The sequence below is a fragment of the Channa argus genome, chromosome 15, assembly GCF_033026475.1.
Source record: "Channa argus isolate prfri chromosome 15, Channa argus male v1.0, whole genome shotgun sequence".
Lineage (NCBI taxonomy): Eukaryota > Metazoa > Chordata > Actinopteri > Anabantiformes > Channidae > Channa > Channa argus.
The window spans coordinates 10,811,302-10,832,644 of record NC_090211.1 but is presented as its reverse complement, the minus strand read 5'-3'; the positions used below and the strand labels follow the sequence as shown (position 1 = coordinate 10,832,644).

Below are 21,343 nucleotides of genomic sequence, written 5' to 3'. Positions count from 1 at the left end.
ATTAAACATATGAAAGCTGTTCCGTCTGGCTGCATCATATCATTACTTTTATGGTAAAATGTTTACCTCCCAGCCAAACTATTTTTAATTCCAAATTACTTATTGAAACTTTGTCTTTCACCCAGATAAATCAGCCAAATGACATGACTATTATATTTTCTAATTGAGCTACAGTGTCTCCAAGTGTTGAATACGCATTTGAATCTATTTTTTTTATTGCAATGTCATGCTAGGGAAGCAGTGATTGTGATCACTGTAGACCACTGTAAATCAGACAGCAACAAACATGAGGATTCATTTACAGCTGGGCAAAACAATTATATTTTAAATCTACGTATTTAATGCGCATTGAAACAGAAAATAATTTAAGTTAATTTTGAATTATTTATCAAGAGGGATGAAAACGGTTGCACTAATTTCAGATATAATGGGGTTACCGCAGGAAGGGCATCTGGGGTAAAAAACTCAGGCCAAATAAACTTAAAGATCACGTTTGACTGTGGCGACACCTGAAGAGACAAGCCGAAAGCAGTTTATCTTTTTTGGTGAAAGACCATCTGTACTAGCTGGATGTGCATTTTTATTTTGTTAGTTTTAGATTTAGGTTTACATCCCACTTTCATTAAAATGGCATAAAGGTTATGCAGACTTAACCATAACAAAATAGTATTAAAAATAAGTTGCAATTAAATAAAATAATCAAAAGAAGTTATTATAATTATTATATTAGTGCAAAAGTTTACACGCCCCTTATTAAATTAATTACAATCTGCTTTGATTAATTTAAGATGAGGGAACATTTGTGCCAGCTGAACGTGCATTAAACGTTGTCGATAAAAAAAGAACATTGACAATTTACAGTAAGAAGATTCGAACTGATCCCAAATGTAGCTCCTGACTTTGTGGCCATCGATAATTTTTTTGCGTATCTGTTCTATATGAAGTTATGTAAAGCGACAGCTTTCAACTTAACACTAGATATCAGCTGAACAAGACACTGAGGAACAAGGCTTATCTGAACCTTCTTTTGAGTGGATCCACCCTAACAGTGTAGATAACTCTTAGAAATACATCATGCGTTGAAAACAATAGAAAAAATATTTTACTCTGCATTGGAAGCTTTCCAAAGGATATATCTATTGACATTACGTTGGTTGCATGGAATAGATTTATCATTTTGTTTCTCTGCTCGGTCTCTGTCTTTCAAGCTTGAATAGAGGACAGCTCTGAAAATTTTATGTGATGACAGACTATAAAATATACTTTCATTTTAGGATGCTGCTTTTATATTTTTTGTTGAACGTTTCAATTTTATTGTCAGATGAACATTTATACATCAGTTACCAGGTATCCTGTTCAGGGTTATAGGGGACTGAAGCCTATCACCTGTCATTGGGCGAGAGCCGGTATACACCCTGGACAAGTCAACAGTCTATCTCAGGGTCAACACAGAGAGACATGCACAGACAGACAACCATTCACACTCACATCTCTATTATACTTTAAATATGCCAGTATTTTTAAATTTTTGTCTATAATCATTACTAACAATGATTGAGTTTGAGTTTTTGGGTTCAGAGCCGCAGTGGGGAGGTCGTAGTTTATCTCATACAGGCTGCAGCCCATCACTGGGACCGCCTCATGTGGTCTATCTTGGAGGTGGTCCCGGGTGTGTCCACTCTCTGCTTCCAGCATAAAACCCCCGCAGTTTAGACTGATCCCAGCATTTGGCAAACAGTCAGACAAAAGCAAGATGACCAGTCTCAGTGCTAAGGACAAGGACACAGTCAAGGCCTTCTGGGCTAAGGCATCCGGGAAGGCGGAGGACATCGGCGCTGATGCCCTGGCCAGGTAAATATGAGAACATGCTGACTACTGATGCCACATCCTCCAACACTGACTGACTGATTCACATCCACTCTGTCATTTACACGTTTTCCACAGGATGCTGGTGGTTTACCCCCAGACCAAGACCTACTTCTCCCACTGGAAGGACCTGAGCCCGGACTCTGCCCAAGTGAAGAAGCACGGAAAGACCATCATGAATGGAGTTGCTGATGCTGTGGCCAAAATTGACGACCTGGCTGCGGGTCTTCTGAGTCTCAGTGAGCTGCACGCCTTCACTCTGAGAGTGGACCCTGCTAACTTCAAGGTGCTGAGCCAAAGACTTACTTTATGAGAAGTGTCAAAACTAAGTGTTTTAGGCAATTTTCAGACATTGCAATTTCAATGATCCACCGAGTTGAGTGGATATTAGAATTTTTAGAAATAAAATAATCAAACTACGTTTATTGTTTTCCCCACAGATTCTCTCCCACAACCTTCTCGTGGTTTTCGCCATCAAGATGCCCAACGAGTTCACCCCTGAGGTCCACGTGGCTATGGACAAGTTTCTTGCTGCTGTGGCCGGTGCACTGTCTGAGAAATACAGATAAACTGTACAAGAAGATGACGATAAGATGATGAGTTTGAAGCATGAGCTTTCTCTGTGAGATTATTAATAAAAACGTGTCTGCAAAAACACAAAGCAATGTTTGTTTTTGTGGTTCTTCTCAGATTGTTTGGTTCATATTTGAGTATCAATTCAATAGCAGAACGTTTGAACCCAAGTAAAAATAACATTTACACACTTTAACTTAATTCATAAAAAATACACTATATGTTCTTGAGAACATCGTTTTGCATTAGTTAACAAACGAATAATGAGACTCAGTGAGCTTTTATTTTTTTCGCCGTGATTTCTAACTTCTCTGACAATAGAAAAAGATTCATTATAAATATTTTATACAGCTTCAGCGTGAGTTGATCATTTCATTAGTCAGTCACTACATATCGATCAATGCTTTGATAATCAAAACATCCTACCTCTTTTTTTAGAAAAAAAAAACCAAAACTTTTGTGAACACTAAACCTTGGGTAACTTAACTGATATTTAAACTGTTTTTGACTTTATCTAAAATCAGTTAAACTATCATAAATGACACACTTTCGTATGCACGTATGAGTTCAAATATAAAAACGTTGCCTTTGACGTTTTTCAAAATATGAATATTTAAAATATTTTTAGAAATGTGATTTAATTTAACCAACAAAATCCCCTTGTAATCATTGTTATAATAGCCTGTTATATTAAAGTCCTGGTATGTAACTAATTACATGTACTCAAGTACTGTACTTAAGTGCAAATGTGCAGTACTTGTACTTTACTGGAGTCAATTTTATTTTTACTTTACTTAATGTATTTTACAGTTTTAGTTACTTATCTTAGATGACGGTTCTTTGTTACAAAATTATAATTTATAACGTGTTAATGTGGATTTACCGCATGTCAGTACATTAAGTCATTAAAATTAGCTCAAAATTTAGTTTCACACTTAAATCGCGAAAATTATGCCTCTTTTAAATCTGGTTAAAAACTGATTGAAACTTCGACATTCATGTTATCACCATCAAAATGAACATTTGTAAAAACAGATGGTTTTCTTAGTGCAGCACTAGTACTTTTGGATTTTAACTAAAAGTTAGAACATGAACAAAAGGTTAAAGTGGTACTTCGTAGAAGAGCATTTGTTAGGGAAATACTTGCACTTTTACTTGAGTATTGAGGTTTGTACTTCGAATAAACATTATAAAGGTCTCTCATTAATATATATTATATATATATTATATGTTTTTCATGAAGGATTATTCCGCACGTAGTGACTGTTCTGAATAACATGTAACTAGTAACGTGACGTTTGGTCGTTTAAATTCAGATCACAAACAAAATACGAAATCCCACCTGCTTTTAGTCTGAGTAAAACATTACAGCAACAATAATTTATTTATATTTAACGTGAGGCAGCAGAGGGTAATTTTCAATGTTCTGCATGTGGAGTCTCATTATTGACAAAATTGTGTCATGTTCAGAGTTGAATAATCCTTTTTCGAATTAAATGTCTGTTTACATCGAGATCCAATAACGAATGAACATGTTGCATTTTTATAATTTTTACATTTTATTTAAAACTCTAGCCAAATAACCAGCATGTGATGGTCTTGTCCTGTGCCACAGGTCTCTAGTGGTACTGTCTTCCCAGAGCGGACACCACCACGGCCAGGAACTTCTGGAAAGCTGCCTGGACGTCACCAGTGAAGTCTTTACCCAACTGAGCAGCGACGACAATGGACAGACAATCGGCCAGCAGCTGCAGCACAATAGGGACCAGAAAACATCACATCAACAATATGAAAGCTGAGGCATTTTTGAAGCAATCGTTAAACATGGAGAACAATAACTGCATTAGTCTCATAACCTCATACCTTGAAGTTGTCTGGGTCCACGTTCAGTTTCTCGGAGTGCAGCACGCTCAGCTCAGCATATGTGGCCTTGATGTTGTCCATGTTCTTCACAGCCCGCTGCAGACCGTTCAGGACCACTTTTCCATGAGCTATAACGTTGGGATTGGATGTGATTGCAGCAGCGTTGTAGAGGTTGCCAAATTTACCGAAATACCTCTGAGTCCAGGGGTAGACAACCAGACACCTGAGAGAACAGGTGGAAATGTGTTACATCAAGAGATCACGTGGTTTTAGGAAAATCTCATTTTGCGCATTGACTACATTAATAATCATAAAATACTGTTCATGCAGAACATGAACCGTGTCTGACCTGACAAGAGCAGCAGGGCCCACGACGTCAGGGTCAATCTTGGAGAAGATGTCCTGGATGGTGGCGCGCTCGAAGTCTGTCCATTCAACCATTTTGGCAGCTGTAGGTTTTTCTGCGCAGTTCAGAAGATCCTGTCATTACTGGCACCAGATGCAGCTTTTAAAGCAGCCCTCCTCCCCTCCCAGAGCCAAGCGATTGGCTGGATGATGAGCCGGATAAGTGAGTTGCAACAATGATAAGACAGAGAAGGGCGTATCTGTTCTGAGACAGAGGGAGGGAACAGTAATACCAAAAAAGTGTTGGCTTCCCCCCACACGACCCTTACTATTTTACAGCTCGGCAAACAAATAATCACTAGTTGCACATGTATTATTGTGCACTTCACTTTCATGATGAATACACATATTACAGCTTGTAAATTAAAAACCAAATAAAAAAAAAAAAAGACAAATAAATCGGCAGCAGATACAAAACGTGTCTTCAACGGCATCAATGGTGTTTTCTGGAACAAGAGACTTTAATGGTGTCAAAGAGACGCAGACTGGACAGAATGTAAATTGTCGACAGAGTCCGACTAAGTTACATTCGCAAGTTTAATTAGTGACACTTTCGTAACCACATTCTCGCCACAATTACAAAATATTTACTCTATCAATATCACGTTAAATACAGCAAGTCCTCTGACATCTACTACTTCCCTGGATGTCCCGGAATCAGCACCTTGGACAGCATTCTTTACACTGCACCTCAGGGCTTTCAATTATTACAAGAAATAAATCAAAATGTCAAATGATCACACTAAATCTGGCTACTTGAGTTCTAATTTTTGTGAAAGTTTCTAACTGTGGATTGATCTACTGTTAGTTTTCAAATGATATCTCAGCAGGACATGAAGCCTAAATTTACTTCTGCTCAGTTCTCAGCGCATCTGTTTGATGCAGAAGCATCAAGGCAAATAAAGTCACGTTTAGGTGATTAGAAACTAACATTACGAGAGGAATAGTGTCCACACATGATGTTAAAATATTTTTACAGCACACACTCTCAGTAAATAAGGGGCATTATGGTATCTTCAGGGGTACAATGGTTTGTCACTGTGTCTGTACCCTCTAACAGGCCACATTTGTATCCTGCACACTGGCTACTCATCTGTAACATTGTGGTAATTATTTAGCACCTTGCTACTTGAGTATGTACAGTATGTGTCACTGTTTTTCATTTAACTATAGTCAGTTGACTTACTGTACATTTGCATTTATATTTAGTCAAGCAAATGCTTTTATCCAAAGCGATTTACAGGTGAGGTACAAAGCAATCAAAACTCTAAGTCAAGGAGAAAACATCAATGCAAAGTGCTATTAGTGGAAGTGTTTCCATTTCTTGAGATGCAAGTGCAAGAAAGAGCAGAAAGGAAGTTTCTTTTCATGTGCATGGGAAGGTGTGGAGGAGTTCAGTTTTCAATTTTTTTTGAACATTGGGAGTGAGGTTGCTGAGTGTGCAGAGTTGGGCACAAGAAAAAAAAACCAGACTGTTCTACCTTAAATTCTAATAATATACTATATATCTATAATATAAATAATACTTAGCACCTTGCTACTTGAGTATATGTATATTATTGCTTTTCATATAGTCAATGATAATTGCATTATTGACTTGATAATTGTAAAGGCAAAACCTCAAATCCACACATTTACTTAAAAAACAGAAAACAATTGTACCTTAGCTGAATGAATGGTACATATATGCACCGTTTACTGGGGGGCTTAGAGTGCGATGCAGAAGGCCAAAGGCTCAAATTCCACCCTACCAGGTGTGGTCCAGCTAGGGCCACCTTAGTGCCGGTTCTGAGCCTGGGGGAAAAAAAAACGGGAGTGTTGTGGCGGGAAGGGAATCCAGCATAAAAACACGTGCCAAATCAACATGTTCCGCTGTGGTGACCACTGAAGGCACAAGCCAAAAGCCACTGATCCTATTTGTACCATTTACTGTTTAGGTATATAGCTGTAACCTTTTGGCAATCATAAGGTCGCATAATGTCCAATAATTAGCACTAGGGGGTTTATTAGTTTAGATTGTAACTTATGGGACAGGACTGGACTCCTCCTGTACCCCTATTCCTGGGACACTGTCACAGCTACAGCTGACCTTCTCAGAAACCTGCTTGTCTTTAGGAAGTTTCAGTACGATAACATGCCAATAAAAGCTGTGCTCTCAGGATGCACAATAACTATGCTGTTATGATATGATAATGTGACAGACAATAAGATAAAAATAAGGCCAAAAGATCCATTTGCTGAAGCTTTGACTTTCAGCCAGACAAGTCTGCTCGATAACTTGACCATTCAGTTTGTGTTTTCTGAGTTACAGTGTGTTTCACCTACAAGGCAGAATTAAGCTTTTTTAATTATACCAAGAGAAAAAACACACTCATTTGCAGTTACCTCTACTCTGATTTTCATTCATTTGTCAATTCAATGTTTGAGTTTTGGGACTGAGCTGTTTCTTCAAGTGTTAAATGATCATTTCAATTTTTTTTATTACAATAACATTATTCTCTACCTAAGAAAACAATGCTCATCGTTGTGACAATAATTGATATACAGTCAGCAACAAAATAAAATATGAGGCTTTTATCTACTCTTTACAACTACTTTCTTGTGTTACATCTTTTTCTGTTTTTTATGACACCAGATATGAGTGTTTCCAGTACTTAACACTCGCTGTCAGTTTGAAAACACACTGAGGAAGAAAGCTTATCTATAACTTCTTTTGAATGGATCCACCCTAACAGTGCACTGGATAAGATAACCCTAAGAAACACATAATGCATTTAAAAAAAGCTGAGAATGACTGTATAATGCACAATGGAAGCTTACAAATTGATAAACAAATCTAATATTGCAGCTTGGTTTCATAAGCTAGATGTTTCTAGATTTTGGTCTCTGCGTGTTTCAGATTTACCAGAGAAAAACTTTCAGTTTGTCAAATCTGAGAATAATTGTAGTCCAACACTAATACCCATTTTGGAGTAGGAATAATAATTTTTAATGAACTGATACCTGTGAGGTTCAATTTTACTTTCTGATGAACATCTCTATTATACTTTAAATATGCCAGTAATTTTACATTTTTTGTGTATAATCATTACTAACAATGATTGAGTTTGAGTTTTTGGGTTCAGAGCCGCAGTGGGGAGGTTGTAGTTTATCTCATACAGGCTGCAGTCCATCACTGGGACCGCCTCATGTGGTCTATCTTGGAGGTGGTCCCGGGTGTGTCCACTCTCCGCTTCTAGCATAAAACCCCCGCAGTTTAGACTGATCCCAGCATTTGGCAAACAGTCAGACAAAAGCAAGATGACCAGTCTCAGTGCTAAGGACAAGGACACAGTCAAGGCCTTCTGGGCTAAGGCATCCGGGAAGGCGGAGGACATCGGCGCTGATGCCCTGGCCAGGTAAATATGAGAACATGCTGACTACTGATGCCACATCCTCCAACACTGACTGACTGATTCACATCCACTCTGACATTTACATGTTTTCCACAGGATGCTGGTGGTTTACCCCCAGACCAAGACCTACTTCTCCCACTGGAAGGACCTGAGCCCCGGCTCTGCCCCAGTGAAGAAGCACGGAAAGACCATCATGAATGGAGTTGCTGATGCTGTGGCCAAAATTGACGACCTGGCTGCGGGTCTTCTGAGCCTCAGTGAGCTGCACGCCTTCACTCTGAGAGTGGACCCTGCTAACTTCAAGGTGCTGAGCCAAAGACTTACTTTATGAGAAGTGTCAAAACTAAGTCTTTTAGATTATTTTCAGATTCTGTCATTTCCATGATTCACTCAGTTGTCAACAATTCAAATAATCTTGATCTTTCTTTAGATTTTACAGGTGGATGAATAAGTAAAACACTTTGCACATAACATGTTTGTTTTTTTCCCCACAGATTCTCTCTCACAACCTTCTCGTGGTTTTCGCCATCAAGATGCCCAACGAGTTCACCCCTGAGGTCCACGTGGCTATGGACAAGTTTCTGGCTGCTGTGGCCGGTGCCCTGTCTGAGAAATACAGATAAACTGCAGAAGAAGATGACAGAGACTGAAGCATGCGCTTTCTCTGTGAGATTATTAATAAAAACATGGATGCAAAAATACAAATCAATGTTTGTTTTTGTGGTTCTTCTCAGATTGTTTGGTTCATATTTGAGTAATCAATAGGAGAACGTTTGAACCCAAGTAAAAATAACATTTACACGCTTCAACTTAATTCATAAAAAAATACACTATATGTTCTTGTGAACATCATTTTGCATTAGTTAGCAAATGAATTATGAGACTCAGTGAGCTTTTATTTTTTTCTCAGTGGTTTCTAACTTCTCTGACAATAGAAAAAGATTAATTATAAATATATTTGATACTTTGCATTAGAGCTGCAGTGTGAGTTGATGATTTATTTAGTCAGTCACTAGAAAATTATCCAATCGATATTTTGATAATCAAAACATCGCAAGTCATTTTCAAACAAAAACATATTTATATGTAAAATATATGTAAACATATATAACATTTCATATTGTTTAGATTTCCAGTTTTACATGTCTATTCTATATACTAACAACAAACCCAATAAACTAAAAAACAAAGAAAAACATATTTGAAGACGTTTCACTGAACTTTGTGCAACTAACTGACAGTTCAACCTTTTGACTTTTTCTAAGATCAGCTGAACCATCATAAATGGGACATCTTCTCATAGCATGAGATTGAATTTGAAATGTTTCACTTTGAAATGTTACCTGTGACATTTTAAATACAATATTCTTTGGAATTTATGGTTTAATTAAACAAAGAAATGAAAAATCCCTATTTGTTATTATTGTTATAATAGTGTGTTATATTGAACTCAGAGGTGGTGTGTAATAAAGTATATGTACTCAAGTACTGTACTTATGTGCATTTTTGCAGTGATTGTACTTTGCTTGTAAATTTCCATTGGAGTCTACCCTTTACTCTACTTCGTTTATTTTACAGTTTTAGTTACTGTCTAGGCACCACTTCAAAATTTTACTTAAGTTGAAGTATAAAAATACATGTTCTAAATTTTACTTAAAATTCAAAAGAGCATCTAATCTATGAAGAAAACAGCTATTTTCAAGAGTATTAAGTTGGATTTTGTTAAAAACATGAATGTCGAAGTTTCAATTAGATTTAATAAAGGCCATAATTTTAACTATTTAATAAACTGAGAGGTGGTTAATCCATTTCAATAAATCATAACGTCTCTGTTTGATTTTGTACTAGGAATCTTCATCTGAGACTCGTAGTACAGTATAGGGAAATACTTGCACTTTTACTTGAGTATTGAGGTTTTTACTTCGAATAAACATTATAAAAAGTCTTTCATTAATACTGTATATATTAGTTTTTCATGAAGGATTATTCCGCACGTAGTGACTGTTCTGAATAAACTGTAACTAGTAACGTGACGTTTTGTCATTTAAATTCAGATCAAAAACAAAAAACGAAATCCTGATGATTTAAAGACAGAATCAGACACATTAACCCACGGAAAGACCAACTGCTTTTAGTCTGAGTAAAACATTAGAGCAACAATAATTTATTTATATTTAACGTGAGGCAGCAGAGGATAATTTTCAATGTTCTGCATGTGGAGTCTCATTATTGACAAAATTGTCTCATATTCAGAGTTGAATGATCCTTTTTCGAATTAAATGTCTGTTTACATCGAGATCCAATAACGAATGAACATGTTGCATTTTTATACTTTTTACATTTTATTTCAAACTCTAGCCAAATAATCAGCATGTGATGGTCTTGTCCTTTGCCTCAGGTCTCTAGTGGTACTGTCTTCCCAGAGCGGACACCACCACGGCCAGGAACTTCTGGAAAGCTGCCTGGACGTCACCAGTGAAGTCTTTACCCAACTGAGCAGCAACGACAATGGACAGACAATCGGCCAGCAGCTGCAGCACAATAGGGACCAGAAAACATCACATCAACAATATGAAAGCTGAGGCATTTTTGAAGCAATCGTTAAACATGGAGAACAATAACTACATTACCCTTCCTGACGCACCCTTCCCCGATTCCTACGGGCTTGGGACTGGCACTGCACAGCTGGGGGTGGGGATGGGCTGTTGGGGGTTCAGTATCTTCCCCAGGGACACAGAGCGGGGCATGAACCTCCAGCCGTGTGGCCCGTGGGCGGCCAAAGTCAACAATAACGTTGGTAAAATCTAATTTATTCTATTTTTAGCACTTTTGTTGCCACATCTGATCAGTGCTCTGCTCCTCTCAACATGTGTAGAAATCAGTCTTGAATGTTTTAATGCATTTTTTTGTTATGTGTACATGTCTTTAAGCAGCAATAAAACATATTGAATTTTCTTAAACTTTTACTTTTAAACTTTTTCAAACTCTAGCCAAATAATCAGCATGTGATTGGCGTCCAGATAAAGGTGCCAGATGCTGAGCCAGGTCCTTGCTGGGTTTCTTCCAGTCTCTTAGAGAAGAAACTCTGAGAGACTTCTCATCCTATTTTGACAGTTTTCTTGTTTTTCTTTTTACAATTTTGTGCAGCAAAACCGATCTTATCTCTCAAGACAGTTCAAACCATGCTGGGTGCAATAGGAGTCCCTTGCCACTTTAGCCTATAGAAGCATTTTTTAATAATTTGTTCATATTTCCTATATTTTGTAGTTGTTTTTTAAATAAAGACACATAAATAAGAGAAATAAATATATATGTTCATCATTGCATTGCTATAAAACAAGTCATATAAAACTAAGACGACTAGTAGCCTAAACCTACTAGTTATCATTTGAAAGATTTAAATCATGGCATGGGCAAGTGCAACAATAAAACATGAAGAACATGCTAAATTTTCTTACACTTTTATTTTCGTTTCAAAATCTAGAAAAATAATCAGCATGTAATGGTCTTGTCCTGTGCCACAGGTCTCTAGTGGTACTGTCTTCCCAGAGCGGACACCACCACGGCCAGGAACTTCTGGAAAGCTGCCTGGACGTCACCAGTGAAGTCTTTACCCAACTGAGCAGCGACGACAATGGACAGACACTCGGCCAGCAGCTGCAACACAATAGGGACCAGAAAACATCACATCAACAATATGAAAGCTGAGGCATTTTTGAAGCAACATGGAGAACAATAACTGCATTAGTCTCATAACCTCATACCTTGAAGTTGTCTGGGTCCACGTTCAGTTTCTCGGAGTGCAGCACGCTCAGCTCAGCATATGTGGCCTTGATGTTGTCCATGTTCTTCACAGCCCGCTGCAGACCGTTCAGGACCACTTTTCCATGAGCTATAACGTTGGGATTGGATGTGATTGCAGCAGCGTTGTAGAGGTTGCCAAATTTACCGAAATACCTCTGAGTCCAGGGGTAGACAACCAGACACCTGAGAGAACAGGTGGAAATGTGTTACGTCAAGAGATCACGTGGTTTTAGGAAAATCTCATTTTGCGCATTGACTACATTAATAATCATAAAATACTGTTCATGCAGAACATGAACCGTGTCTTACCTGACAAGAGCAGCAGGGCCCACGACGTCAGGGTCAATCTTGGAGAAGATGTCCTGGATGGTGGCGCGCTCGAAGTCTGTCCATTCAACCATTTTGGCAGCTGTAGGTTTTTCTGCGCAGTTCAGAAGATCCTGTCATTACTGGCACCAGATGCAGCTTTTAAAGCAGCCCTCCTCCCCTCCCAGAGCCAAGCGATTGGCTGGATGATGAGCCGGATAAGTGAGTTGCAACAATGATAAGACAGAGAAGGGCGTATCTGTTCTGAGACAGAGGGAGGGAACAGTAATACCAAAAAAGTGTAGGCTTCCCCCCACACGACCCTTACTATTTTACAGCTCGGCAAAAGAAAATCAGTAGTTGCACATGTATATTGTGCACTTCACCTTCATGATGAATACACATATTACAGCTTGTAAATTAAAAACCAAATAAATCGGCAACAGATACCAAACGTGTCTTCAATGGCATCAACGGTGTTGTTTGGAACAAGAGACTTTAATGGTGTCAAAGAGACGCAGACTGGACAGAATGTAAATTCTCGACAGAGTCCGACTGAGTTACATTCGCAAGTTTAAGTAGTGACACTTACTCGTAATCACATACTTACCACAATTACAAAATATTTACTCTATCAATATCACGTTAAATACAGCAAGTCCTCTGACAGCTACCACTTCCCTGGATGTCCTGGAATCAGCACCTTGGACAGCATTCTTTACACTGCACCTCAGGGCTTTCAATTATTACAAGAAATAAATCAAAATGTCAAATGATCTCACGTAAAATGTATAAATCTGGCAACTTGAGTTCTAATGTTTGCGAAAGTTTCTAACTGTGGATTGATCTACTGATAGTTTTCAAATGATATCTCAGCAGGGCATGAAGCCTGAATCTACTTCTGCTCAGTTCTCAGCGCATCAAGACTGTTAATAAAGTCACGTTTAGGTGATTAGAAAATAACAGTGTCCACACATGATATTAAAATATTTTTACATACACTGAGAAAATAAGTGAAATTATGGTATCTTCAGGGGTACAATGGTTTGTCACTGTACCCTCTAAAAGGCCACATTTATATCTTTCACACTGGCTACTCAATTGTACCTTTGTGGTAATTATTTAGCACCTTGCTACTTGAGTATGTACAGTATATGTTTTTCATTTAACTATAGTTAGTTGACTTAGATTTGCATTTATATTTAGTCAAAAAAACGCTTTTATCCAAAGTGACATACAGGTGAGGTACAAAGCAATCAAAACTCTAAGTCAAGGAGAAAACATCAATGCAAAGTGCTATTAGTGGAAGTGTTTCCATTTCTTGAGATGCAAGTGCAAGAAAGAGCAGAAAGGAAGTTTCTTTTCATGTGCATGGGAAGGTGTGGAGGAGTTCAGTTTTCAATTTTTTTTTTGAATGTTGGGAGTGAGGTTGCTGAGTGTGCAGAGTTTGGCACAAAAAAAAAATAAAAAAACATACTGTTGCTTGAAATTTGACCTTAACTAAATAAATGGTGCATATATGTACCATCACTGTTTGGGAATATGTCTGTACCTTTTGTGCTCCTTCAAAGGTACACATAGTTACTTCGAGTTACCAATATTTCAGTTTTTAGATTGAGCTGTGATGTTTCTTCAAATGTTAAAGTTATTATTTTTGTCACAATCACAATAAGATTATCCTTTGTCTAAGGAAAGAATCACTGTGACACTGCTATAATAAGGAATCAGCAACAAAATAAAACATATGACTTTAATTTACTTTTAGCTTTGAGATCTGCATGTAAGTGGCTTTACAAATATTTCTCTGCTCGTTTTTTAATTTGACAACGTTATTCTTTTATTAAGTCTGTTTCCACGTGGTTTTTGTGACAGCATTCCATTATGAGTCTTTCCAATACTTGTCATACAAATATTAAATTAGGAACATACTGCAGAACAAAGCTTATCTATATGTAGCTTCTTTTGAGTGGATCCACCCTAACAGAATAGTGTAAAAGATAAGAACCCTCTCTCTTTTTGGTGGATAGTGATAATTTTTTTCTGAACTGATTTCTATAAGATTCAATTTCTAACTGAGATTAACTTTGCTTTAGCACATTTAACTTTACTCTATTATACTTTAAATATAACAGTAATTGCACATTTTTCTCTAGAATCAATAAATAAGTTTGAGTTTTTGGGTTCAGAGCCGCAGTGGGGAGGTTGTAGTTTATCTCATACAGGCTGCAGTCCATCACTGGGACCGCCTCATGTGGTCTATCTTGGAGGTGGTCCCGGGTGTGTCCACTTTCTGCTTCCAGCATAAAACCCCCACAGTTTAGACTGATCCCAGCATTTGGCAAACAGTCAGACAAAAGCAAGATGACCAGTCTCAGTGCTAAGGACAAGGACACAGTCAAGGCCTTCTGGGCTAAGGCATCCGGGAAGGCGGAGGACATCGGCGCTGATGCCCTGGCCAGGTAAATATGAGAACACGCTGACTACTGATGCCACATCCTCCAACACTGACTGACTGTTTCACATCCACTCTGACATTTACATGTTTTCCACAGGATGCTGGTGGTTTACCCCCAGACCAAGACCTACTTCTCCCACTGGAAGGACCTGAGCCCCGGCTCTGCCCCAGTGAAGAAGCACGGAAAGACCATCATGAATGGAGTTGCTGATGCTGTGGCCAAAATTGACGACCTGGCTGCGGGTCTTCTGAGCCTCAGTGAGCTGCACGCCTTCACTCTGAGAGTGGACCCTGCTAACTTCAAGGTGCTGAGCCAATGACTTACTTTATGAGAAGTGTCAAAACTAAGTGTTTTAGATTATTTTCAGACATTGCAATTTCCATGATCCACCGAGTTGAGTGGATATTAGATATATTTTAGAAATAACGCGTTTGTTGTTTTTTTCACAGATTCTCTCCCACAACCTTCTTGTGGTTTTCGCCATCAAGATGCCCAACGAGTTCACCCCTGAGGTCCACGTGGCTATGGACAAGTTTCTGGCTGCAGTGGCCGGTGCCCTGTCTGAGAAATACAGATAAACTGCAGAAGAAGATGACAGAGACTGAAACATGTACTTTCTCTGCATAGTAACTAATAAATACATGAATCATTACACATCATAGTGTGTGTTTTGTGATTCATCTCATACCATACTTGAGAATACAGTGATCAGATACAGGGGTCAGCATGGGAAAAATTAAATGTTGGCCATGATCATTAGGTGTCAGAACACATTGCGGAGAAGAATCCTGTATTTGGGGGGCTGAGAGTAGCACTCTGTGAAGGAGCATCAGTTTGTTATTAAAGAGAAATTATGTAACTCAGTTAAAATGGTATTTGACAGATCTTTTAAAAGTCTTAAAGGCATAGACATTTTCAAGCTAGTCATAATAGAAAGTTAAGCGCTAATTATGAATTCAGAATGCTCTTGTTCTATTAAGGTTTTCATACTTTCTAGAGTTTCCACCAACGTTTCCACAAAATGTATTTATTAGAATCGTTTTCAACTTGTTTGTTGCCGTTAAATGTACAATCTATTAGTTATATCTTCTTTGAATTTCACATATTTCTAAACTGGAGTAGATCAGTTAAAATGGCAGAATCCCAGGCTGTTTATTAAAATATTCACCCTGACATACACTAACAGTTGTTTTTGCAGGGCTAATAGCAAAACAAGACCACGTATTTTTCTCCACTTAAATTTCTTCAGCTGTTTACAATATGCAACCCTATGACACAGAAAGTTAATTTTCTGGGAAAATTTAAGAGCAGCCATTTTATCATATTTCAAATGTAACACTGTTGCAACCTGTCACTAATTAGTTTGCCTCAACACTGAATATTTGTGTAGTGCTAATTATTGGACAATGTGTAACTATATTTATCTTTTGAGCGCAACATACCAATTATTCAGTCAAGGTACAATTTCCGGAGATTTGTGGATGTGAAAATTTTCCATTACAATTATCAAGTCAATAATGCAATTTGTGTTCGCTAAGTTAAATAAAACGCAATGGGTTGGGATGCAGTAACCCACGTGTTCAAATCCCAACCCACCGAGTGTGGCCCCACCCAGGCACCAAGAGCCACCTCTGAGCTGGTCCCAGATAAGGAAGGGCATCCGACATAAAAACCCATGCAGCGTGTGAAACACATTCTGCTGTGGCGACCCCTGAAGGGACAAGCTCAAAGCCGCTGATTATGTATTCAAGTAGCAAGGTTCTGAGTAATCAGTAGAGCCATTACCACAAACATACAAATTAGTACCAGATTTGAAGTACAAATGTGGCTTTTAAGAGGATACAGCCCCAGTAACAAGCTGTTATACCCGTAAGTACTGTTTCTTATTTTCGGAGAATGTATTGTCTGCTCTCACCATGTTCCCCTGAAAATTTCTAACAAATGTATATACACCAATAGCCAGACTGAAGCTGAAACCAGTTTTTAGTAAACATTCTCATCAGACTCATCAGCATCACTAAAACACCAAATAACAATTCAAATTTTAAACTTAGAATTCTAACTTGACCATTTCATTAAACAGTTCAGGTAATTAAGTAAAAACTCAAAACATTCTTTTGTTTTATCTTTTCAAGAGAAAATGTTAGGTCATAAAATAGCACTGATTATATACACTGGCAATCTTTAAAAATTGAGTTTGAAAACATTTCCAGACTGTAGGAAATTATGATGAATATTTTCTGGAGGGCACTTCTTTCACCTTCATATTTTCTGGCACAACTGGTAAACCAGCCATGAAGGCTGCATGAGGTATTAGATAGGAAAGGAAGAGAAATCATGTAGGGGTCATCTTGAAGGATTAGTCTAGTACGAGTATATTATGGAAGTGAAGATAGTGTCTAATAGAATAATGAGTCTGAAACAGAACATCTTAGTAATGATTAATGTCATCAGTGTATATGCCCAGCAAGTTTGATGTGAAATGGATGAGGTAGAAGATTCTTATAGCAAGTTAGATGAAGTGGTGGAGGGCATAGCCAAGGAAGAAAGATTTGTGATGGGAGCAGACTTCAATCAACATGTCGGTGAAGACAACAAAGGTGTGATGGGTAGGTACGGTGTGAAGGAGAGTAATATGGAAAGGCAGATGGTGGTGGACTTTGCAAAAAGAATGAAAATGGTGGTGGTGAATACATATTTTAAGAAGAAGGAGAGGCAGGGTGACCTAAAGAGTAGAGGTCACTCTGTTCAATGCAGGAGATAAATCTGAAAGCGATCTGAGACTGTAAGATGTTGACAGAGGACAGTGGAGATACACAGGATGACTTTGGAGGTGAGGAAGAGAAAGAGAGTGAGGACTTAACCGAAAATCACATGGTGGAAGGTGAAAGAGAAAGACTTTTGTGTGAGTTTCAGAGAGAAGGTGAATCAGATCCTGAGTGGCAGTGAATGTGTGCTGGATGAATGAGCAACTCATGCAGATGTGGTGAGGGGAGACAACTATAGCAAGGTACTTGGTTAGATTTCCGGAGACAAGGAGACCTGCTGTTGGAATGACAAAGTTCAGTAAAGCAATAAAGAAGATGTAGACAGGTCCAAATGCTGCACCAGTGGAGGCAAAGAAATGCTTAAGAGGAATAGCAGTGGAGGGGTTAACCAGATTGTTTAACAGAATTTTGCAAAATTAGTACTTGAACAAGTCCTTGTTCAGATTTTCAAAAAGTACAGAGGCATAACTTTGATCAGTAACAATGTGAAGCTGTGGGAAAGGAGAGGTGACCACCAGTGAGCAACAATACGGTTTCATGCCAAGAAGGAGCACCACTGTCGCAGTGTTTGCTTTGGGAGTGTTGATGGAGAAGCACAGGGGTGGCCAGACGGAGTTACATTGTGTGTTTGTGGAAAAAATATATAACAGAGTCTAGAAAGAAGAGTTGTGGCACTGCACGAGGAAGTTGGGAGCCGCAAAGAAGTATGTGAGAGTGGTACAAGAGATTTACAGTATAACAACAGTGTGACAGCAGCAAGGTGTGTGGGTTTGCATCAAGGATCAGCTACCAGCCCCGTCCTGTTTGCAATGGTGATGGACAGATTGACAGCTGAGATCAGACAAGAGTCTCCACGGACAATGATGTTCTCAGATGACATTGTGATCTTAGGTGAAAGTAGGAAGCAGGCTAAGATGAACCTGGAGAAGTGGAGATATACACTAGAGAAAAGGGAAGTGAAACAAGACGGAGCACATGAGTGTAAATGAATAGTGCTGGAGTGAGGCAGTTACAAAAGACAGAGGTGGTGAACTGTTTAAAATAATAGGGAATATGGCAGAGAAATGAAGGACAGCGTGCAGGATGGAGTGAATGCAGCAGCGTGAAGCGAGTGAATTGTGATTGAACGGTATCTGCAAGTATGAGGGGGAAGATTTAGTAGACCGTACTGAGACCAGCCATGTTCATTATGAAAGCATAAATGGATAAAGAGCAATAATAAATGAAAACCCCCTCTTCAATGGGCTATGTTTTGACCCCCAGCAATAACATGGCAAAAACAACAAAGAAACCAAAATCTGATTTATAAAAAGGTTTAATGGTGTAAATAACACATATAAAAGACAATAGGCCTACAAATAATTATTTTCTATTGTAGTATCATCACATGTCATTGTTGTAAAGAATTTCCTAAAACTCATGAATTATTGCTTTTCATTCACCAATTTTAACTGTTGTTCTTCCCTTATCCCTTATTATCCCTTATACATAATCCATATCTTTGTCTGTAGCGGCATTTTCTTCCCAGAAGTAACTTTTTTTTTAAACTTTTGTCTTATCCCATAAGTTCATTGTAAACACAGCTGATCATTAGTCCGCATGTTGACCCTTCCTGACGCACCCTTCCCCGATTCCTACGGGCTTGGGACTGGCACTGCACAGCTGGGGGTAGGGATGGGCTGTTGGGGGTTCAGTATCTTCCCCAGGGACACTTCAGCATGGGGACAAAGAGAGCGGGGCCTGAACCTCCAAAGTCAACAATAACGTTGGTAAAATCTAATTTATTCTATTTTTAGCACTTTTGTTGCCACATCTGATCAGTGCTCTGCTTCTCTCAACATGTGTAGAAATCAGTCTTGAATTTTTTAATGCATTTTTTTGTTATGTGTACATGTCTTTAAGCAGCAATAAAACATATTGAATTTTCTTAAACTTTTACTTTTAAACTTTTTCAAACTCTAGCCAAATAATCAGCATGTGATTGGCGTCCAGATAAAGGTGCCAGATGCTGAGCCAGGTCCTTGCTGGGTTTCTTCCAGTCTCTTAGAGAAGAAACTCTGAGAGACTTCTCATCCTATTTTGACAGTTTTCTTGTTTTTCTTTTTACAATTTTGTGCAGCAAAACCGATCTTATCTCTCAAGACAGTTCAAACCATGCTGGGTGCAATAGGAGTCCCTTGCCACTTTAGCCTATAGAAGCATTTTTTAATAATTTGTTCATATTTCCTATATTTTGTAGTTGTTTTTTAAATAAAGACACATAAATAAGAGAAATAAATATATATGTTCATCATTGCATTGCTATAAGACAGGTCATATAAAACTAAGACGACTAGTAGCCTAAACCTACTAGTTATCATTTGAAAGATTTAAATCATGGCATGGGCAAGTGCAACAATAAAACATGAACAACATGCTAAATTTTCTTAAACTTTTATTTTCATTTCAAACTCTAGAAAAATAATCAGCATGTGATGGTCTTGTCCTGTGCCACAGGTCTCTAGTGGTACTGTCTTCCCAGAGCGGACACCACCACGGCCAGGAACTTCTGGAAAGCTGCCTGGACGTCACCAGTGAAGTCTTTACCCAACTGAGCAGCGACGACAATGGACAGACACTCGGCCAGCAGCTGCAACACAATAGGGACCAGAAAACATCACATCAACAATATGAAAGCTGAGGCATTTTTGAAGCAACATGGAGAACAATAACTGCATTAGTCTCATAACCTCATACCTTGAAGTTGTCTGGGTCCACGTTCAGTTTCTCGGAGTGCAGCACGCTCAGCTCAGCATATGTGGCCTTGATGTTGTCCATGTTCTTCACAGCCCGCTGCAGACCGTTCAGGACCACTTTTCCATGAGCTATAACGTTGGGATTGGATGTGATTGCAGCAGCGTTGTAGAGGTTGCCAAATTTACCGAAATACCTCTGAGTCCAGGGGTAGACAACCAGACACCTGAGAGAACAGGTGGAAATGTGTTACGTCAAGAGATCACGTGGTTTTAGGAAAATCTCATTTTGCGCATTGACTACATTAATAATCATAAAATACTGTTCATGCAGAACATGAACCGTGTCTTACCTGACAAGAGCAGCAGGGCCCACGACGTCAGGGTCAATCTTGGAGAAGATGTCCTGGATGGTGGCGCGCTCGAAGTCTGTCCATTCAACCATTTTGGCAGCTGTAGGTTTTTCTGTGCAGGTCAGAAGATCCTGTCATTACTGGCACCAGATGCAGCTTTTAAAGCAGCCCTGCTCCCTCCCAGAGCCAAGCGATTGGCTGGATGATGAGCCGGATAAGTGAGTTTCAACAATGATAAGACAGAGAAGGGCGTATCTGTTCTGAGACAGAGGGAGGGAACAGTAATACTTTGATCAAAAATGTAGGCTTCCCCCCACACAAGCTTACTATTTTACATCTCAATTTTACTATAGCGACACCATGACAGTAATTTTATGTAAATGTAGTCAGTAACACATGTAAAATATGTTGTAAGAAACATTCTCAGTGTTAAAATGTTCATAATCTTTTCTAGGACTGTCTAGGACAAGTGCCTCGGACAGCTCCAGCACCTTGGACAGCAATATTTAAATTTCACTTCAGTAGATGCTAAATTATCACATATTTTTTATCACACACCTTGTTTTGTCCTGCATGAACAGTATTTTATGGTTATTAATGGACTTGATGCAGAATTTTACTTAAATCTATCAATCTCTTAATTTTAGTGAACACTTGAATTAAAAGTCCTCAAATGTTATCTATTCTGGACATGTGCCCCAAATTTAGTTCCGTATAGCTGTCAGTGCACCAGGATGTTGTGTGATAAGGAGCCAAGACAGAAAAAGTCTTGTCAATAATTATTTAGCAAAAGAAACACGGCCCCAATTTATTTTTAACCAT

At 38.6% G+C, this 21,343-nt stretch overlaps 6 protein-coding genes across 7 annotated transcripts; 3 read left to right on the top strand and 3 right to left on the bottom strand.

Moving 5' to 3' along the window:
• Window positions 1-1,695: 1,695 nt before the first annotated feature.
• LOC137099851 (hemoglobin embryonic subunit alpha-like) lies at window positions 1,696-2,527 on the top strand. The gene is made up of 3 exons (XM_067477189.1): window positions 1,696-1,851; window positions 1,945-2,152; window positions 2,307-2,527. The coding sequence occupies exons 1-3, from the start codon at window positions 1,754-1,756 to the stop codon at window positions 2,433-2,435; spliced, it is 435 nt and encodes a 144-aa protein (XP_067333290.1). The 5' UTR covers window positions 1,696-1,753; the 3' UTR covers window positions 2,436-2,527.
• A 1,447-nt stretch (window positions 2,528-3,974) lies between these two features.
• On the bottom strand, window positions 3,975-4,807 carry LOC137100546 (hemoglobin subunit beta-2-like). The gene is made up of 3 exons (XM_067478425.1): window positions 4,652-4,807; window positions 4,303-4,525; window positions 3,975-4,187 (listed from the first exon to the last, which is right to left on the bottom strand). Exons 1-3 carry the CDS (start codon window positions 4,741-4,743, stop codon window positions 4,059-4,061), a joined length of 444 nt encoding a protein of 147 aa, XP_067334526.1. The 5' UTR covers window positions 4,744-4,807; the 3' UTR covers window positions 3,975-4,058.
• A 3,145-nt stretch (window positions 4,808-7,952) lies between these two features.
• On the top strand, window positions 7,953-8,807 carry LOC137100554 (hemoglobin embryonic subunit alpha). The gene is made up of 3 exons (XM_067478436.1): window positions 7,953-8,105; window positions 8,199-8,406; window positions 8,597-8,807. The coding sequence occupies exons 1-3, from the start codon at window positions 8,008-8,010 to the stop codon at window positions 8,723-8,725; spliced, it is 435 nt and encodes a 144-aa protein (XP_067334537.1). The 5' UTR covers window positions 7,953-8,007; the 3' UTR covers window positions 8,726-8,807.
• Window positions 8,808-10,328: 1,521 nt separating this feature from the next.
• LOC137100531 (hemoglobin subunit beta-2-like) lies at window positions 10,329-12,371 on the bottom strand. Of its 2 annotated transcripts, none has more exons than XM_067478400.1 (3): window positions 12,216-12,371; window positions 11,867-12,089; window positions 10,329-10,633 (listed from the first exon to the last, which is right to left on the bottom strand). In XM_067478400.1, exons 1-3 carry the CDS (start codon window positions 12,305-12,307, stop codon window positions 10,505-10,507), a joined length of 444 nt encoding a protein of 147 aa, XP_067334501.1. In that variant the 5' UTR covers window positions 12,308-12,371; the 3' UTR covers window positions 10,329-10,504. The 2 variants fall into 2 exon arrangements, with proteins under 2 accessions (XP_067334501.1, XP_067334500.1); XM_067478399.1 differs by lacking the exon at window positions 10,329-10,633 and adding an exon at window positions 11,548-11,759.
• Window positions 12,372-14,540: 2,169 nt separating this feature from the next.
• On the top strand, window positions 14,541-15,327 carry LOC137100571 (hemoglobin embryonic subunit alpha). The gene is made up of 3 exons (XM_067478462.1): window positions 14,541-14,671; window positions 14,765-14,972; window positions 15,118-15,327. The coding sequence occupies exons 1-3, from the start codon at window positions 14,574-14,576 to the stop codon at window positions 15,244-15,246; spliced, it is 435 nt and encodes a 144-aa protein (XP_067334563.1). The 5' UTR covers window positions 14,541-14,573; the 3' UTR covers window positions 15,247-15,327.
• Window positions 15,328-19,887: 4,560 nt separating this feature from the next.
• On the bottom strand, window positions 19,888-20,634 carry LOC137100560 (hemoglobin subunit beta-2-like). Its single transcript, XM_067478447.1, has 3 exons — window positions 20,522-20,634; window positions 20,173-20,395; window positions 19,888-20,065 (listed from the first exon to the last, which is right to left on the bottom strand). The coding sequence occupies exons 1-3, from the start codon at window positions 20,611-20,613 to the stop codon at window positions 19,937-19,939; spliced, it is 444 nt and encodes a 147-aa protein (XP_067334548.1). The 5' UTR covers window positions 20,614-20,634; the 3' UTR covers window positions 19,888-19,936.
• Between the last annotated feature and the right edge of the window lie 709 nt (window positions 20,635-21,343).

What these genes read in the sequence shown, in the direction of transcription:
- LOC137099851 (XM_067477189.1), top strand. Translation starts at nt 1,754, where the DNA reads ATGACCAGTCTCAGTGCTAAGGACAAGGACACAGTCAAGGCCTTCTGG. An exon ending in GGCGCTGATGCCCTGGCCAG is followed by an intron (nt 1,852 to 1,944) that starts GTAAATATGAGA and finishes CGTTTTCCACAG; the next exon opens with GATGCTGGTGGTTTACCCCC. An exon ending in TGGACCCTGCTAACTTCAAG is followed by an intron (nt 2,153 to 2,306) that starts GTGCTGAGCCAA and finishes TTTTCCCCACAG; the next exon opens with ATTCTCTCCCACAACCTTCT.
- LOC137100546 (XM_067478425.1), bottom strand. Translation starts at nt 4,743, where the DNA reads ATGGTTGAATGGACAGACTTCGAGCGCGCCACCATCCAGGACATCTTC. An exon ending in GGCCCTGCTGCTCTTGTCAG is followed by an intron (nt 4,526 to 4,651) that starts GTCAGACACGGT and finishes CTGTTCTCTCAG; the next exon opens with GTGTCTGGTTGTCTACCCCT. An exon ending in TGGACCCAGACAACTTCAAG is followed by an intron (nt 4,188 to 4,302) that starts GTATGAGGTTAT and finishes ATTGTGCTGCAG; the next exon opens with CTGCTGGCCGATTGTCTGTC.
- LOC137100554 (XM_067478436.1), top strand. Translation starts at nt 8,008, where the DNA reads ATGACCAGTCTCAGTGCTAAGGACAAGGACACAGTCAAGGCCTTCTGG. An exon ending in GGCGCTGATGCCCTGGCCAG is followed by an intron (nt 8,106 to 8,198) that starts GTAAATATGAGA and finishes TGTTTTCCACAG; the next exon opens with GATGCTGGTGGTTTACCCCC. An exon ending in TGGACCCTGCTAACTTCAAG is followed by an intron (nt 8,407 to 8,596) that starts GTGCTGAGCCAA and finishes TTTTCCCCACAG; the next exon opens with ATTCTCTCTCACAACCTTCT.
- LOC137100531 (XM_067478400.1), bottom strand. Translation starts at nt 12,307, where the DNA reads ATGGTTGAATGGACAGACTTCGAGCGCGCCACCATCCAGGACATCTTC. An exon ending in GGCCCTGCTGCTCTTGTCAG is followed by an intron (nt 12,090 to 12,215) that starts GTAAGACACGGT and finishes CTGTTCTCTCAG; the next exon opens with GTGTCTGGTTGTCTACCCCT. An exon ending in TGGACCCAGACAACTTCAAG is followed by an intron (nt 10,634 to 11,866) that starts GTATGAGGTTAT and finishes ATTGTGCTGCAG; the next exon opens with CTGCTGGCCGATTGTCTGTC.
- LOC137100571 (XM_067478462.1), top strand. Translation starts at nt 14,574, where the DNA reads ATGACCAGTCTCAGTGCTAAGGACAAGGACACAGTCAAGGCCTTCTGG. An exon ending in GGCGCTGATGCCCTGGCCAG is followed by an intron (nt 14,672 to 14,764) that starts GTAAATATGAGA and finishes TGTTTTCCACAG; the next exon opens with GATGCTGGTGGTTTACCCCC. An exon ending in TGGACCCTGCTAACTTCAAG is followed by an intron (nt 14,973 to 15,117) that starts GTGCTGAGCCAA and finishes TTTTTTTCACAG; the next exon opens with ATTCTCTCCCACAACCTTCT.
- LOC137100560 (XM_067478447.1), bottom strand. Translation starts at nt 20,613, where the DNA reads ATGGTTGAATGGACAGACTTCGAGCGCGCCACCATCCAGGACATCTTC. An exon ending in GGCCCTGCTGCTCTTGTCAG is followed by an intron (nt 20,396 to 20,521) that starts GTAAGACACGGT and finishes CTGTTCTCTCAG; the next exon opens with GTGTCTGGTTGTCTACCCCT. An exon ending in TGGACCCAGACAACTTCAAG is followed by an intron (nt 20,066 to 20,172) that starts GTATGAGGTTAT and finishes ATTGTGTTGCAG; the next exon opens with CTGCTGGCCGAGTGTCTGTC.